This window comes from Bos indicus, chromosome 12 (assembly GCF_029378745.1).
Source record: "Bos indicus isolate NIAB-ARS_2022 breed Sahiwal x Tharparkar chromosome 12, NIAB-ARS_B.indTharparkar_mat_pri_1.0, whole genome shotgun sequence".
Taxonomy (NCBI): domain Eukaryota; kingdom Metazoa; phylum Chordata; class Mammalia; order Artiodactyla; family Bovidae; genus Bos; species Bos indicus.
Window position 1 is genome coordinate 31,549,233 of NC_091771.1, and position 19,085 is coordinate 31,568,317.

Genomic DNA, 19,085 nt, shown 5'->3' on the forward strand with positions numbered 1-19,085 from the left:
TGTAGGCAACAAATTCCTCAACCACATTTCCACTCCAGACAGTGAGTGACACAGTGCTGGTCATTACCACTTCCTCCGTGGTCACTGGTGGCATGACACCAATCCCGAATTTATTAAGAGTAATTCCTTGGGCTGACGTGACCCAGCGATTTCAAAAGTATTCAAGGAATTAGAAAGACCAGTCAAGGCCTCTGATCCATTTCCTATGACATGATTCTCCCCACCTTGTCATCCTGCCTCCCATGACCAGAAGGTTGCAAAACCATGATCCAGACTCAGGTCTGACTTGGTCTAGAATTTCTACTTAATGTGATTCCCCACCATTTAGCCCTGAAGGCCACCTGGATGTTTCCATGTTGACTGTGATATAGTAATCTGCTCTCCTTATGCAAACGATACATAGCCATAGCTTGACATATGCTTCCTTGAGCAACTGGAGTCAATACCTTAAGACTCCTTGAATCTTCTGGAATTAAAGGAGGTTATTGTAGTCACTCCTGCTGTTGCTGCTGCTAAGTTGCTTCAGTTGTGTCTGACTCTTTGCAGTCCCATGGACTATAACCCGCCAGGCTCCTCTGTCCATGGGATTCTCCAGGCACGAATACTGGAATGGGGTACCATTTCCTTCTCCAGGGGATCGTCCCAACCCAGGGATCGAACCTCCGTCTCTTATGTCTTCTGCATTGGCACGCGAGTTCTTTACTACCCCAAACATTTCCCTAAAGACTTTTTAAATAAAATTTCTCCAATCACCCTTCCTCCACTGACCAGCCTTTTACTAGGAAGAAAAGTGAATGAAGAAAACGGATGACTTCTCTAAGGCTCCTATCGGGGTGTAGCTGAGGAGGTGACCCCCTCCCAGCTCCATGGTCACCCCAATGTAGGGCTGTCAGTCAGGACACCCTGGCCCCTATTCCCTAAAAGAGAGAGAGAGAGAGACCCAGAGTCGGGGGAGGGGGGGCGGATCCCAGGGGCCCCTCGGTGGAGGCGAGCTGGGGTGAGAGGAGGAAGGAAGACAGAGGCTGGGAGGACAGGCCTTGCTCCGAGTGTGAATGGACCGTGAGGCCTCGAGAGCAGGAAGCGCCACGGGCCAAGACGCTCACGGAAAGCTCTTATCTCAGCAGAGCTGGCCAGCCCCCTGGACGCCCCCTGCCATTGTCCCTGGCGCTGACCCCAGCCTCCAGTCCCCAAAAAGCCTTCTCTACTCCCCTCCCCGCGCCGTTCAGACAAGAAGTAGTTTTCACTGTGGGCTCCAAGGCGGCACGAGGTCCTCTGGCCGTGTCAGAAAGGCTCCCCGACGCCCGCCCCCGCCCCAGAATCCCCCCAGCCTGACCCTGTGACCAGCACGGAGGCCCAGGCCCTTTTCCTGGAGCAGAAGGAGCAGGAACCGTTCTGTCTAAACACTCCTGCCTGCGCTCCGCCGCCCGCCTTCTGCCAGCATCCTCTCCTCTGTATTGTTTTATTTGTTTTAAGAGAATGTGAGAGAAGGGGAAAAGATAGTGTTTGCAGATTCTGTTAATCTGATGGCTCAGACACACGCGCACCAGCGTTTGACACGACACCCGCAGCAGCGCAGGGAAGTTTACACGAGGCCCTTCTGCAGGAGGGCGGGAGGCGATGGGGAGCCGCCCCTGGTCCTGTCCTTTGGCAGGGATCCAGGTGGTCCTTTTTTTTTTTTTTCTTCCCCTTTCCACTTTTTAAAAAGACATTTTACAGCCTCGATTGCTCTTTACTACTGCCCTCCTCCTTTGTTTCCTCACTTGAAATGGTTCACTGTTCTTCACAAACAGATTCTAATCACAGTGAGCATGGGCAGTCAGACCCCAAACAAAGACACAGACTTTGCACAAGAAGCCCTCAGCTTCCATCATCCGGAAGAGATTAAAAGGGAGGGAGATTAACCTGCATCTTGGGGCTCTGCAGAACTTTTAGAGCCTTTTCACCCCCAAATTAAAGGTGCTTTCATTGTACATTAATATATACCATCTTCCTAAGCATGGCTCAGGCTCAAATAAGGCAGCCACTGGATGTTGGGGTGCTCAGCTCACCGCCGTGTATCCCCCAGCCCACCCCAGAGGTCCCTTCTAAATCAGTTGCCTGCCATAAGTGTACTGGTGTTCCTAATAAAAGACTAGCTTCATCCCAGAACGTATTTAGGACTCGTGCAGACAACAGTTTTAAGTTACCAAGGGGAAAAAAAAGATTGCCATGAAAGTGGGGTCTTTCTTTTGCTGCAAGATTTTTTTCTAATGATGAACTTCATCAGCCAGCAGAAGGCCAAGATTTCCTATAATTTTAGCATTTTAATGATGAAAACTAACCAACTAAAAACTGTAATTATAAACTATTCCTCTGCTCCTTCCCCACCCCTCACCAAAGGACTCGGGGCTAATATCTCCCTTCTGAAAGCTAAGATTTCGCTTCTCCCTGTGTCTGACTTTGTACCAGTTGGCCTCAGAGGACCCCCAGAGTTTCCTAACATGACTCTGAAGCATGGTGGTAAAGTTTGGGGTGGGGGGGATTCCCTTGGGAGCAGAATTCATCTCGTGGGATGGACTGAGTTCTGGTGTGGTGGAAAGAGTTAGGAATATCTGGGTTCTAACTCCAGATTTGTCTGCCACTTTCTCTATGAATCTGAGCAAGACATTGGATTTTCCTGAGTCTCAGTTGTCTTATTTACTGGTAAAAGGAATCGTGAAGTGGAGATTGTAACACCCACTTCACTGGTGACCGCTAGAGTTAGTTCAGCTTAAATGTGTGCAAGGGCTGCCTCAGACCTGGTGCAATAACAGCAGCCCACTAGAAACTGGTTCCCTTCAGCCCAATCAAGAGCCCGACTTAGCAGAACAGAGATTTTTAAAAGAAAGGTCAGCTTAATGTCATTTATCACAGGATGAAAGGGGATCCTAAAAAGACAACAACAAAAACCAACTATCTTAAGAAAGATTCAGGCTGTAGAGCAGACCTTCTAGTATTGGGCTGGTGATTAAGTTTGCTAGAAATCATTTACAAAATGAGACTGCTTAGGTAACTATAGGAGTCTTAGGTACCATTACAGGCACTAAAACGAGCAGTTTCTCAAAGGGCTAAATCACCTCACCTGGTTCTTCAGAGAGTCGAAAACACAGACACTAACCCTCATTGGGCTAAAGCTCATCTCTCCCCTCTGATTCCACCAGTTGCAACAACCATCCTTTAGAGAAAGAGCCAGCTCTGCATTTGGGGTGGCGGGGGAGGGGAGAGAAAGGCAGGAGGACTGCAGAAAGTCTGACAATCAGGACTGTTCAAAGCCAGCTCCTTAGGGAAAGCACAGGCAAGCATAAGCAGGCGCACACACTGCACTGAATTTCCTGTGATGGATCTGTAAAGGTGAACAGACCTGAGATCAGAAATCAGGGGATGCCTAACGGAATGTAGACTGCCATTGCAGACCACGTGCACGGTGGGCACGCAGTACATTTCGGTTGTGTATCACGAGAGCTGTTTGTCAAATCTTGGGAAAAGCAGTTGACTGAGTTATTAATACCAAAAGGGCTAAAAAAAAAAAAAAAAAAAGACATCCAGTCCCCAACACAGTAATGGTGTATGTGTAGTGATTATTTGAGAAGTCTTTTCCTCCCGGGATACAAAGAAACACTAAAGTATAACAGTTTCTTTTTAGATGATGATAGAACATGGACATGTTACATGTGGCACACAGGTTAAATGCATTGATTCTGGAGTAAGAACCGATTACAAAGTCCGCCTCTGCCGCTTACCAGCTCTTTGTGCATGCATGCTAAGTTGTTTCAGTCTTGTCTGACTCTTTGCGACCCTATGGACTGTACCCACCAGGCTCCTCCGTCCATGGGATTCTCCAGGCAAGAATACTGGAGTGGGTTGCCATGCCCTTCTCCAGGGGATCTTCCCAGCCCAGGGATAGAACCTGAATCTTATGTCTCCTGCATTGGCAGGCTGGTTCTTTACCACTAGCGCCACCTGGGAAGCCCTACTAGCTCTTTAGTAGGTAATTTAGTGGGTAATTTACTTAACCTCCTTAATCCTCAATTTCTTCATCCATTCAACGGGGGGATAAGAGTTCCTACTTTTCAGGATGTTGTGGAGATCAGTGCAATAGTGTATATGAATCACTTAGCACAGTAGAAATTACTTAGCATGTAGAAAATATAATCCTTATTAGAGTAGACTATGATACTGCATAGGATCTATGGTAATTATAACAGCCCATAGTGTGCCTGTAGGGACCAGCAGTCAAAATTGCCAGTGTTGCAGGTTGGATCCCAGCATTGGCTTTGCCTTTCTCTGTGAGAAAGGTGGCTTCTGTCTTTGGTCACAAAGGAGCCAAATGCTTCTGAGTGTGCAGGAAGAATCTGTCAGCACCACAGGAACAAACCCAGAGCATGTAGGTCAGTAAGGTCATCTGCGTAGGTGTAGGTGGTGTTTCCCTACTCTGCGTCAAGCAAAGCCGCCTGCTCACTTGGACCAGACCAGAGAGCCCTACAGGCCTCTCCTCCTTGGGAGGCAAAGAGACAGACGTGCCCCATGGAAGGTCCCTGCTCCATGTGTTGGATCCATAATTGGCTGCTTTCTTTTAATTTATTTACATCAGTCTCTAGTCCAAAACTAATTTGTTTCAGCTCCAGGGCAATCGACATGGAGTACACTCTTACCCCGGAAATTTTTTTTTTCCTGTGGATGGTTATAAATACCTCCACGCTATTGTACTTGGCATGCTGTATGCAAATAGAGGTCGGAGTCCTGAAGCTCATTAGGAAAGGGACAAGGGGCTTGGGGCTCAGGGAGGACAGCGTGGAGCTGGAGCTGATAACGGTGGCCTTGTCCAGAATGTGCCTGGGAGCTTTCTTATCTCCCTTTGGCAGGAGGTGCGGAGGGCTTCCTGTGCGAAATCAGGAGCGAACGCCGCTTTCCTCTTGTTGTTCGGCTTCCTCCCCCCTCAAGACGGTTCCCAGCACAGCAATTATCTTTGCATCTTCAAACATGGCACAATCTACTTCCTTAAGAGCTTGATGTATTCTTAAGGCTCAGGCAGACCCCCCTCCCCCCGACCTCTCGTTTCAAGTGCTGTGTTACACAGTCAGCCTCAGAAAGACATTCTATTTTTAAGGTTCCAGTGACAAAGAGGAAAAAAATCACAGTCCCCAGTATGGAAAATAGCCACAGAATCTGCCCTTTTTTCATCTGGAGACCTTGCAGCAAGTCTAGCCTGTCATTTCCATGCCAGGGCTGTGCTGACGGGCGCTGTCCTAGAGGAGTGGGGTGGGTGGGGTGGAGGGTGGGTGGGGTGGAGGGAGGGTGGGTGGGTGGGGAGGAGCCAGGCAGCCCCAGTGAGCCCCTGAGGCCAATTGTGCTTCCCTTGGGGAAATGCCTCCTCTTGCTTTACCCTAATGTATTTCTTTACATTTCCCGACGACCAACTGAGAGTATGAAATTAAGACCTCTAAGGCCTCCTTTATCTTTTTTACTTCTTTGAGGAGAAAAGAATGAAATCATAGGTTTCTCTCTCAGATGCAAGAAAACTTCAGCTCTTCAATGTCACAGCATCAAGTACATACACACGTGTCCAATACAGGCATACATATGACAACCCCCCATATCCATGTTACACACACACACACATTATATAAACCCATATATGTACCCTGTGTTTGTGAAAGATCTGAGAGCAAACAGTAGTTCAAGGTAGCTGCTGCTGCTAAGTCGCTTCAGTCGTGTCCGACTCTGTGCGACCCCATAGACAGCAGCCCACCAGGCTCCCCCATCCCTGGGATTCTCCAGGCAAGAATACTGGAGGGGGTTGCCATTTCCTTCTCCAATGCATGAAAGTGAAAAGTCAAAGTGAAGTCGCTTAGTCGTGTCCAACTCTTAGCGACTCCAGGGACTGCAGCCTACTAGGCTCCTCCATCCATGGGATTTTCCAGGCAAGAGTACTGGAGTGGGGTGCCACTGCCTTCTCCAGTTCAAGGTAAACATGTTATAAAAAATAGGGCAAAATGATACATGGCTTTGAAACTTTATCATTAGCATATGTCAAGTAAAGGAGAAGGTATAAAATTTTCAGTTTCCTCCTCTAGTCAATAAGTTAAAATGTTCACTTATTTTACCTGATAATAAGGAACAGTTAGTCAAAAATCACAGAAATGATACAAATGAATGTATTTACAAAACAGATACAGAGTCACAGACTTAGAGAACAAACTTATGATTGCTGGGGGGAAGGATGAGGGAAGGGATAATTAGGGAGTTTGGGATGGGCATGTACACACAGCTATATTTAAAATGGATAAGCAGCAAGGACCTAGTGTATAGCACATGGAATTCTGCTCAATGTTATGTGGGAGCCTGGATGGGAGTGGAGTTTAGGGGAGAATGGGTGTGACTGAGTCCCTTCCCTATCCACCTGAAATGGTCACAACATTGTTAATCAGCTATACTCCAAAACAAAACATTTTTTAAAATCGCAGAAGTTCCTTAAGGAATAGTCAGTCCTTATGAATTCTTTTTTATTTTAAATCTTATACTCTAACTATAAAAAACAGTCATTTGAAAAACATTTGGAGAAATCTGATACTTGGGCCTGGTACAAACACCACCATGGAATTACTAATTCTATTAGACAGGATCACCGTGTTGTTGTTATATTGGGAAAGGTGCATACTTTTTAGACAGGCACTAAAAAGTGTGGGGCTCACATGACATGCTGTCTGGGATTCACTCTACAATATCTCTCAAAAGGAAAAATGAAATAAGGGGACAAATGAGACAACTGTGGCAAACTTGGATAATCATTAAGTGTGGGTGATGGGTGTATGGGGGGTTATTATATTGACACTATGGCTCTACTCATCTATATGATTGGAGATAATAAACACTTAAAACCAACAAGAACTCTTACTACAAGCCACACATCAGTGCCTCATGCCAAATGTTTACAGAGGCTTGTGGGGTGCCAGTTACATGCGTGGCCCTGGTGTAACTATGGAGACAGGGCAATCACACCGAGGTGGTCCGTGTCCCTTGCAGCTGCCCGAAGCACTGAATGCACACTTGGAAAGTGATGGGTGCTTTGGGGGATGGGCGGGGGAGAGAACATTAAGGGGCAGCATGCCCCCCAGGAGGGGAGACCACCCTGGAAAACGCACCAGTTTCACATACTAGAGTTCTTTCTCAGCTCCAGCACCAGAGAGAAATAATTACAGAACTTTTTCATCACAATTCCTTCTCTCTCACCCTTTCTCTCACTGGTTTCATCCTCTTTCTTCTCACATAAGTAGCCAAGGGCAGCAATGACTTAAAACCAACCATTCATTCTTTCTGGAAATGGGGCTTTACACTCCCTCCTGGTTTGAGAATCTCCTGAATCTGCCCAATCCATGAACAGAGTGTGCTCACCACAGATTCGAAGCCAGAAGGAAGGAATATGACATGTTTCCCTGGAAAGTTCACAGTGCAAGTAATCATAACAATAACCACTTCCTTGCCTCACTCATTAGGCTGGGAGATAGGAGGAAAGACTGCATTCAGGAGAGGGATGAAGAAATGAACAGCTTCAATTCATAAGGCCACCAGGAAGCAGCCGAGGTGGCACGGGGGCTGCAGGCACGCATGCCAGTTCCTACCCACACTCGGCTCCTAAGCTCCCCAGGCTGGCAGAGAAACACACCTCAGGATCCGACAGATTATTTATTTATTTTGAGGCACAGAAAATACCTCTTTGTATATTTGCATCATGTCCCCAATAAAATCCATATTTAAATCTCAAAAGGCTACTATAAAGGAGATGGTGTTCATTTTGTCATAAGTGGTAGAAAGCAGGTCACCTGCAGTGTCCACTTAGCACCTACACTCATCAGACGGGGCAGCGCCATGCTGGGCTCTGGGCAGGACGTGCAGATAGAAGTCACAGCACAAAGTAAGGTGGTCCATCCTCAGGCTCACCCAGGGGTTCTGGTCGCGAGTGCCCATGGAGGTCAGAAACAGCCGCTTGGAGGAGATCGGGTTGTGGGTGGTGAGGGGGCGTCGAGGTCCTGGTAACTGGTGAGTGAAGATGAAGGAGTCAGGCGTGTACACCCCGAGACAGGAAGATTAGTTCCCAGGTTTTCTAGGTGGCTTTCATTGACAAAACCTCCCCAAGTAATTTAAGTCATTTAACGTTTGTATGATCCCATGAGATTAATGGGGCAGATATAATTGTATTCTTATTTTTCAGTAGGAGAAAACGGTCGTAGAGCTAGGGGAAGTTAGGGCAAGTAGAGGACTCAGGTGTTCTTTGAAGGAGCTGAACCAAACTGTGGTTTGCCCGGGAGGAGGGGGTCTGCAGGGGTAAGGTCAGAAAGGCAGGTAGGGAGTGGACTTGGGGTGGCCTTGGTTGTCAATTATAGAAACCTGGGCTTTCTGCAGTACAGCTGTTGAAGCTTTTGAAGCAACGAAGATCCCACTAAAACCCAAAGTGCTCAGGGGTCTGGTCTGGCAGCGACTCTGTGGGTGTTGGCTTGGGGACAGGCAGGTTGAAACGCTGCTGCACTGCCTGGGTCAGAGTGGACATAAGGGTCTTTTTTGGTTGTTTGGATTTTTTTATTCATGGAGAACTTACAATACATGAAACATACTAAATGATCCAAGTGACAACAAAAACACCATGGTCCATAAGCAGTGGGATGGAGCAAAAGCAGCTCTAAGAGGAGAGTTTATAGCAATACAATCTTAGCTCAGGAAAACAAGAAAAATCGCAAACAACCTAACCTTACTCTTAAAGCAACTAGAGAAAGAAAAACAAACAAAACCTTAAATTAGTAGAAGAGACATCACAGAGATCATGAAATAGAGACAAAGAAACATAATGAATAATTAGTAGATATTTACACTGATGATTTGGATAGTAAACTGATAGAAGCCTACTGATAATAAGGTGTTTGAAAGAACATGCTTACTTTCAGGTGAAGGTTGGAATCTCATCAAACTACCTGGTACTCTACTAGCTGGGCTTCCCAGGTGGCACAGTGGGAAAGAATCCGCCTGCCAATGCAGAAGACTCGAGATGTGGGTTGGATCCCTGGGTCAGGAAGATCCCCTGGAGAAGGAAATGGCAACTCACTCCAATATTATTGCCTGGACAATCCCATGGACAAGGAGCCTGGTGGGCTACAGTCCACAGGGTCGCAAAGAGTGGGACACGACTGAGAGATTGAGCATATACTCCACCAGCTAGTTTAAGTATTGAGAGAGATTTCATGCACTTTCAGAAGCCAAAAAGATCTTAAAAATCTTTAACACACGTATTTTATAATTAAACACTTGAGGCCTGAGAGGTTCAAGAACTTGCCATGATACTCCCAAACTTGAAAAGACATAGACTGAAATTAATAACTGCTCCATGATGTGTGTTTCCATATACACTTAATTAGCCCTGGAAAAAATTAGCTGTGTAACAGAATATTCTCATTAAATGCCAGCCTTTTATAGATGTGAAATACTGTTATTTCCTTAAGGTTTCCATTCATTAACATAACTTTTTTCTCCTGTGTTTGCAAGTTTTCTCCACTAGGAACTAATTAAAATCTAGATATTAGATTGTTGAACTTACGCATTTTTATTTAGTATTTAACACTTAGAACAGGAAGTATGTATGAAGACACATTGGTGGTCTTTTTTTTTTTTTTTAGAGATAAGGCAAAATCTATCTGCTATTTTAAGTTTTGAGGATGGATGCTGGTGGGGATGGGGGGTGGAATCTAAGGAAAGTAAGAAAATGTGTGATTTTATTATCTGAGGGCTTAATGGTTTTCACATCACCAGCCACCATGGGCTGGACCAGGTTGCAAAGCAATATAATGATGACTTCCTTTTTTTTTAAAAAACAGGTATAACTCTTGCTCCACTAATGAAGAGGCCTTTATCCTGGATCCTGACAGCACTGTAGGAAACAGAATTGAGAGCCTCACTCAGCGCACGGCAATCATAGAAGGAAAGAATAAGGTACTGTTTATCAGAATAAGCGTGGGGATATTTATTCTAAAAGCTCACACTCATTTCCTAGTTATGGGTTTATTAGAGTCAGAAGGAATTCAAATGCTCACGCAAAACTTCTGAGAGAAGAAAGGCATATGTCTTCATGGAGAGATGCACTGAGGTGACTCAAACTGCTGCATCCGCCCAAACGACCACCGGTCCCAAGGGAACAAGTCCTTGTCCTGATGCCTCTTGAACAGGAGACTGGCCCCCATCCATGGTTCTGGACCCTGGCTGCATAGTAGTCTATTATTACACTATATAATATACATAGTATATATTATCCTGCTCCACCAATTACTATTCCATGTGAATCTTCAGCATGGAGCCCAGGATGCACAAAAGTTCCCGGGGAGATGCTAGCTTAACCAACATGGAGAGTCTCTGACGTAACTGGAGTGGGATGTCAGTAAGCAAAAGCCAGTACCAAACTTAGGCTAAGATGGAATGTTTCCCTTTCACAAAATATCTTGTTTTTCCCCTCCATTTCTGCACTGGCAAAGCCTCAGTTGGGATATACAAACCCACAGTGAATCAGATATCCTGACCTAAGAAATGCAAGTCAAAACCACTGTGAGATATTTATCACCTCACACCTGTCAGAAAGGCTGTTGCAAAAGACTAGAAATATATGAAACTGTAAAGCAATTATACGCCAATAAAAAATAAATAAAATCACACATAGAATAAAAAAACAAGAAATAAAAAATGTTGGTGAGGCTGTTCAGAACCCCTTATGCATTGCTGGTGGGACTATAATTGGTATAGCCGCTATGGAAAGCAGTCTTGGGGTTCCTTAAAAAATTAAAAATATAACTACCCTATGATCTAGCAATTCCGGTTCTGGGTACTTGTCTAAAGAAGACAAAAACACTAACTCAAAAGATATGTGTAGCCACACATTCACTACAGCGTTATTTATAGTAGCTAAGACACTGAAGCAACCTAAATGTCCATCGACAGATGAATGGATAAAGATAATGCAGTACACATACACAGTGGGATATGACTTGGTCATAAAAAAAAGAATGAAATCTTGCCATTTGTGACAACATGGACAGACTTTGAGGGCATATGCTAGATGAAGTAAGTAAGAGAAAGACAAATACCATATAATCTCACGTGAACAAATTAAAAAAAAAAGCTCATAAATCGGAATTGAGTACCTTTTGATTCCTTTTATCCATTTGCCCACACCCTACCTCCTGCCTCTGGCAACCACCAATTTGTAAAATAAATAAATAGCCACTGGGCTATCACGTACAGACAGCACTGTGACAGTAGTTAATACTACTGAATTGTATACTTAAAAGTTGCTGAGAGAATACCTCTCAAAATTTCTCAGCTCAAGAAAAACAACTTTTTACCTGTGCATTTGATAGATGTTAACTAGACTTAATGTAGTGATGATTTTGCAATATATACAGATATTGAATTGTTACGTCATACACATGGAGCTAGTATTTTGTCAATATACTTCCATTAAAAAAGAAGTTTCTCTAACCCAGTCAGGCTCTATAAACCATCTTTTCTGCTCTTGCACATGCGTTCTTCATTCTTCTAAACTCCGTTAGCCTGAGAACGAGCTGACACCTCGTGAACTAGGCAAAACTCAGTGCATCTCAAGCCTGGTGACTTTTTTCTCCTGAATTAGTGAACAATACACTTAAAAATCCACTATTCTTGGGCACAGAGGTAGTGATGCTTTACAAAGAGAGAAAAACATATCACATCACCCTTTGCTGGAATATCTACTCCTACATGCATATTCAGAGTGTCTGTTAACACGGATGTCATCTGCTCACATGCTACTGCTGTCTGTCCAGCTATATTCTTTGCATTTCAAAGCAGCAAAGTAGATGGCATCATCGTCCCTGCAGGACTTCAAAATAACAAATAACATCTGAATTCTTCATTATGGAAAACTTTTTGACATACGCTCATGTCAACATCACTCTTTGGCAGGTCCAAGTGGTTATCTCCATTTTGAAGATAAGAAAAACTGAGGCGATACGATGATTAACTCAAAGTCGCAGCATAATAGTAGCTTATGAGAAACTCAAACCAAAGTCTTCCTTTGCCGAGACCCAGGGCTCTGACAATTAAACCAATACAGAAATTTGTTAAGATGCTGATGGCTTGCACAATAACATCTGCAGTCACTTGTCAAGCACTCAGGAAGAGTTGTTCTAACCACTGCAGTAGCTGTAGGTGGTTTACACGTCTTTTTCTTGAATACAAATGAACTATAGTTTAAAACATTCCATGATGTGTAGCGATTGATGACAGAGCCATTTAATGAAATACTTAGAAGAAAGGAAATTCTGTGAACTGGAAAATTTAACTCAAGTGACACTACTTTTTTTAAACAGGAAATTGCCTCAGAATGGAAAGCAAGTTAGTTGTCACAAAGTACTAGAAAATTCCAAGATGCCATTGAGGGTGTTGAATCATTTTGCCTCTTCTTGACCCTATCAGGTGCTTGTACTGTGAACCACTGGTTATTAAAGCACGAATTACGATCTTAATTTCAAAGGAACTTCTAGTCTGGTTTTGGTATTCTATCCACAAAATATATATGATAGAAAATGAAAAAGCCAGGTCAGGTTTCTGATTAGGCTGAAACCATGAAGTATCCACCTGCCTCCATACAGAATGGAGGAGCAAAATCTGGGTGAGATAGTCTTCCCTGATTTCTTCCATGTGTGCTCTAAACAAATGCATTGTCTTATAATTCTGTAGTTATCAGTTCAGTTCAGTTGCACAGTTGTGTCTGACTCTTTGCGGCCCCATGGACTGCAGCACGCCAGGCTTCTCTGTCCATCACCAGCTCCCGTAGCTTGCTCAAACTCATGTCCATCAAGTCGGTGATGCCATCGAACCATCTCATCCTCTGTCACCCCCTTCTCCTCCTGCCTTCAATCTTTCATCAGGGTCTTTTCCAGTGAGACAGCTCTTTGCATCCGGTGGCCAAAGTATTGGAGTTTCAGCTTCAGCAGCAGACCTTCCAATGAATATTCAGGACTGATTTCCTTTAGGATTGACTGGTTTGATCTCCTTGCAGTCCAAGGGAGTGTAGTTATACTGAGGCTTTAAATAGAGACCACCAGACACAGTTAGCTCTGGAGTCATCCAACCTGGGGGCAGGATTCATGGTTAAGCTCTGCTCTTTCTATTATATATAACCAACTGCAAATCAGTTCACCTCTCTGAACCTGAGTTCTCCCCACCAGGAAAAAACAGAGCTCCTAACATCTGGCCTATCTCATTTGGCCATTATCAAAACGATTGTCATATGTGCCCTAGTGCAATCCCCCAGATACTGAACATATGCTATCAAGACTATTGGGCTTCTCAGGTGGCTCATCAGTAAGGAACCCACCTGCCATTGCAGGAGATCCTGGTTCAATCCCTGGGTCAGGAAGATCCCCAGAGGAGGAAATGGCCGAACATGACTTAGCAACTAAACAACAACAGCAAATGAAGCCTGCTGCTGCTGCTAAGTTGCTCAGTCGTGTCCAACTCTGTGCAACCCCGTGGACTGTAGCCCACCAGGCCCCTCTGTCCATGGGATTCTCCAGACAAGAATACTGGAGTGGGTTACCATGCCCTCCTCTAGGGGGTCTTCCTGACCCAGGGATTGAACCCGTGTCTCTCACGTCTCCTGCATTGTCAGGTGGGTTCTTTACCACTAGCGCCACCTGGGAAGCCCAGATGAAGACTATTTGTTAAAACAGTTTGCATTGAAAACAAATTTTATACTCCTTCTTAACAAAGTATACACACACACAAAACCCACACACATCCTATTAGTAACAGTAACACATTAGATTTTAAGGGAGTTATTAATTTCACATCTTACCTTTAGAAGAATTTCCTAATTTGGCTTTTAGCATCTATTGATGTATCCTTGTGTGTCTGTGAAAAACATCAACCTTTCAGATGACAGATGGAAGTTTTGCTGTCTCAGAATTCTTTGCAGTCTTTCTTTTACAATTAAAACTGCCTTTCTTTTCTGTACATGTTAAGAAAGCAAATGAAAGTCCCAGCTTAGAACATACCAATACGTTTCCCCACAGTCATGTAGTCAGCATGTCCAGGACCCCACTTGAGCTATCAGTGAATGAGGTCCTATTCGAGCACCTGCCGGATTTCAAGGACTTGCTTTTTTCCCCTTTCTGTTGTGTTTTTTGTTTTGTTTAACCCAAGGAAGGGTGCACAAGACAATAAAATTCAGTTTCCTTATGGCCAAGTTTTGGCCCAGATTTATGAAAAGTGAGTCATCAATTGGAGTTGCTAATGGCACACGAGGAGCTTTGGTATTGTTTCCCCAGAGTTGCCAGACTGTTGGTTTGTAGAGTTGGAGCAGGAAGTAGAAGGAACCTGGTGTTAGGGAACAACAGACAGGAAATGCGTTTTACAGCATTGATTCTCTGAGGCTGGAGGATTGTGACAACTTGTCTTAGCAACATTTCCATTGAAATCATTTTGAGATTTCATTGAGAAATGTGTGTGCCATACGAGACACATCCATGACGGAAGCCCGAATGCCTCATCTCAGAATCACAGTGTGGGCTCCACCCCCTGCACACTCCCCAGCTTTGTCTAATTATCACATTCTATTTTCCCATCAGTTGGCTCAGATGTGCCACCCTAGGATAATTTTAGATTCTTCCCTGACCTTTACATATCTCCTTTTATTTCTCTCTGAAACACTTTAAAGGAAACTGTATTAGAAACATCCCGAGATTAAAATCACTGTTCCATATATAGATTTTTTTTTTTTTTAAAGCAAGTGCTGGAAATTAGACTGACTTACACATCGTCCCTTCCATTCTGTTCCGTGAGGTTCAAACGCATTGAAGTAGTGAATCACTAATGCTTAGTGGAAGGGAAGGAAGGAAGGAGTATGAATAAATTCCAAATTGACAGAGCCTGACGACAATCCTCAGCAGTGTTCCTGGGTCACACAGAAGAATCCAGAGAATGGACTTTAAGAGCATGTTTCAAATATCTTAATCCTATGGTCCTCCAAGAGCAAATAGAGGCAAAGTGTGGGTTCAGAGCTCAAAAAGCTGTGACAAATGGAAACTAATTCTAGAACAAAGGGAAGCAGACAGCCTTGAGAATTTCTTTTGGTGTACCTTATGCAATATGATTTCAAATAGATGCTACGACTCAAATTCTTGAGTTTGAAATACTTCCTCTTTTTAACTACAAAGTTGATATTTGCTAATGTATAACTTAAAAATATACTCTAGAAAAATAGGTCCTCTAGAAATCAGATAATTTTGAATAAAGTTACTCACATGATATAAGTTGTATCTTATTTTAAAATTTTCTTCTAAGGACTCCTCTGGTGGTCCAGTGGCTAAGATGCCAGGCTCCCAATACAGGGGGCCCAGGTTTGATCCCTGGTCAGGGAAACTAGATCCTTTGTAACTAAGATCCCATGTGCCGCAACTAAGACCCAGTACAGCCGAATAAGTAAATATTTTTAAATAAATAAGTAAATTTTTCTTATAATTTGTCCATTATAAATCATATTTTCAAACCATATAACACTTTATCCATTGGAAAAATAGCTTGCAACTTGTATAAAATGCTAAAAGAAACTGGTATTTCTGTACCGAGTAGTATTGAGCTTGTGCTGCTGCTGCTGCTAAGTCGCTTCAGTCGTGTCCGACTCTGTGTGACCCCATAGACGGCAGCCCACCAGGCTCTCCGTCCCTGGGATTACCCAGGCAAGAACACTAGAGTAGGTTGCCATTTCCTTCTCCAGTGCATGAAAGTGAAAAGTGAAAGTGAAGTCGCTCAGTCGTGTCCGACTCTAGCGACCCCATGGACTGCAGCCTACCAGGCTCCTCCGTCCATGGGATTTTCCAGGCAAAAGTACTGGAGTGGGGTGCCATTGCCTTCTCCAGTTGAGCTTGTAGGGACCCATATTTGCTTATTAAAGGAGGTATTTTCCAGGGGAAACCCAATTCAAAGAGTAGACAACTCTACCACCAGATCTGTGCTGTGAAATTTAAAGAGTTTTAGTCCAGGAAGCGGTTTTGTGTAGATTAAGAGCTTAGGCACTGGAGTCTGACAAACCTGGGCATAACTTGAGCAAATCGCTTAACCTCTGTAAGCTCAGTTGCCCCTTCTGTAGATCAGGTAATACACCCATGTCCTTGAGCTACAGGGAGGGTTAAATAAGATAAATGCCTCCCACACTGTCTGGCACACAGCAAGGGCTACATAAAGCTACCCAGAAACAAAGAAATAATGTAAACTCCATCGATGTCATTTTCTAGATCAATTTTCATAGGCACTTGGGAGAGGTGAGTTCTGGGACAGGCTTGACTGTGGGTGAGGAGTCTGTTTTGGAAGAGGTTATTTAGGCAAAATGAGAGGCTCAAATGGACCCCTTATCTCCAGGGTACTTGGTGTGACCTGAATTCATTCATTTCCCATCTATGGACCTCAGTTTTACGCTCTGGTTATACAGAAGTTCTGAGCTACTGGGAGTCTTGTAAAATAGCCACAGCTATCCCAGGTTCCCACCCAGGCCTTAAACAGGGCAGGTGCACACATCTGAACTGACATGCCCTTGCCATGTACCCCAGGTTCTCAGCTGGCCTGAGTTCAGAGAAATCAGAGTAATTTTAATAGAAACCCAAATGCAACTCTCAGATTCAGGTAATTGCTGTTTATAATTTCAAAGCTTCCAGCCAAACAGCAATGAGGTGTTCACTTATTTATGGACCAGCAATACATCTGAGAATCCAAACAAGATTGTATTGAGGCTCATTCGGATCAACACTGGAGCCCTAACTTCACCGGGAAGGCTGTGCTTGGGCCTAGAGACAAACAGCAGAGGGGCTGTGAGGGCTCTGAGCCTATTCTTCATCTGCCTCTGCCCCAAGCACGTGAGTGCGTCTCCTAAGATTACGGCAATCAGACTCTTACTCAGTGCTCTCTCTGGTCCTTCTACCTCTCATCTACAAGCTCCTCTTCCAGCTGCTTTTTCCTCTGTGACTCTGAAGTGGTGGGTGCACCAACTATAAAGAAATCGCTATCCAGAATTTTATGCCCCACCTCTTAGAATGATAATCAAATAGAGAAAGAGACATTTGAGCTCTCATTCTCTCTCCACTGGTTATTTGCCTTCATGCGAGTGTTTCTCTATGAAAGAGAGAATAGTATAATATATATACTTGATCTTCAAGTAGGGACATTCTTCTCTATTACCTTCAAGTAGTCCTTCAAGTTAAGAATAAGGGTCATGTTCTTATTCCCCTCTGTCTCCCTTACAACATTTGGGCAGTGCCTTAAATAATCAGTTATCAGGAAGATCCCCTGGAGGAGGGCATGGCAACCTACTCCAGTATTCTCGCCTGCAGAATCCCACAGACAGAGGAGCCTGGCAGACTGCAGTCTATAAGGTTGCAGAGTTGGACATGGCTGAGTGACTTAACACATATATACACATATGCTAAATTGATGAACATGCCACAAATTGCAAACATTTTCATTTCCCAGAATCTCAACAATACACAGAGGACATATGAATAGATGTAATTAAACAGATCCAACAGACAGACGATGAAATCATCATAAAATATTGACTGTGCCACAGTGACAATTACAAGGGATTTGGAGCAATAGACTTGCTGGCTAAAAAAAACGAGGAATAGAGTTTTTAGTCTTCCTGACCCGTAGATGAAAGACAGACATACTTTATTGGAAGGAATATGAGAACACGGGTAAAATGCCTACCATGTGACTGAACAACTTATAAAATTGTTAAGACCCTTTGTAGACTTTGTGTGACCATCTTAGAAAGCCCAATGTCAATTCACTTTGCTGTACAGCAGAAACTAACACAGCATTATAAGGCAATTATACTCCAATAATATTTTATTTTAATTATTAGAAAAAAAAGTCTACTGTCACAGTTCAGCCTTTATATCCCTTTAGCCTGTGAATGACTGGATCATTTTACTCCAGCCAGGACACCCCATTAGTCCGAAAGCACCAGCTCTGTCTACAGTGTCAGAGCCTGTGACCAGACCTTTGTGCCCTAGAGATAGGCTGCAGTGATCAATAAGCAACTGGATCCAACTTTTTTGTAATTTTAAATATGAAAACCTTACTAGCTGTCTCATTGTTTCACGTATAGTATGCATTACTTTTTTGCAAGGTCGGGTTAAATTTTTAAATTCTCAATAATGCGTTTAATACTACTAATTTTTATCCTGAAGACAGCAGTGCAAATCCTTAAGCCATGTAAGTTGGTGTTTCACTACTTTTTTTTTTTGAGGCATGACTTTTTGTGACGTCACAGTTTGGAAAGTGCTTTCAAGTCTACCCACTTTTGACTCGTGTTTCTTTAGGGGCGCACTCACCAAACAGCAGCGCTAAAATCAGTGAAATGATACTGTGGTATGCATTCATCACTTATATCTTCATTTTCTAGAGTAGGAATGAACAGACTGAGAAATTAAGTATTGGGTTGGCCAAAAATTTCATTTGGGTTTTCCATACCATCAGGAAAAACCCAAAAGAACTTTCTGGCCAACCCAATAATTTACAAACACATGCAAGGGTCTTAGGAAGCGTCCACTCTTCCTCCTGGGGCATCGGGGCTGCAACACCACGTTCCAGAAAAGCAGTGGTTCAGCCAGACTTTCTCCTCTGTCCTTGCTCACTTAGCACTCCCGTGTGAGGCAGGCTCCTGTTAGCAAGCCGTGTTCGTGATCACAAGTCATCCAGACAAAAGAGACGGGCCAGGCTCCCCTCTGGCCAGCGTGGCGCTGACCACCTCTTAGGGTAGGACGTGCCGTGCCGCATATGGGCTTCAGGTCTGTAATTGTTAGGCCAGCAGCGCGAGGTAAATAAGCCTGAAGCCCTCATACAAGTCGGATGTCATAGCCCCCGGTCTCCTGAGGACCTGTTTTCCTGTTGTTTTTCCACCCTTTCTGGGCTGCAGAGATCCTGGTAACCAGCACGCGTGCAGTCCCATTTGTGTCGAGGCCACGGGGTGGCCGAATCACGTGCCCCTCAGAAGCATC

At 44.0% G+C, this 19,085-nt stretch overlaps 1 protein-coding gene across 1 annotated transcript in view; it reads left to right on the top strand.

The window, feature by feature from the left end:
- FLT1 (fms related receptor tyrosine kinase 1) overlaps positions 1-19,085 on the top strand; it is a 205,037-nt gene that overhangs the window by 89,720 nt on the left and 96,232 nt on the right. The window contains exon 11 of the mRNA XM_019971466.2: positions 9,879-9,993. Coding sequence (XP_019827025.2) covers positions 9,879-9,993 — 115 coding nt within the window. The remainder of the gene's footprint in view (positions 1-9,878; positions 9,994-19,085) is intronic.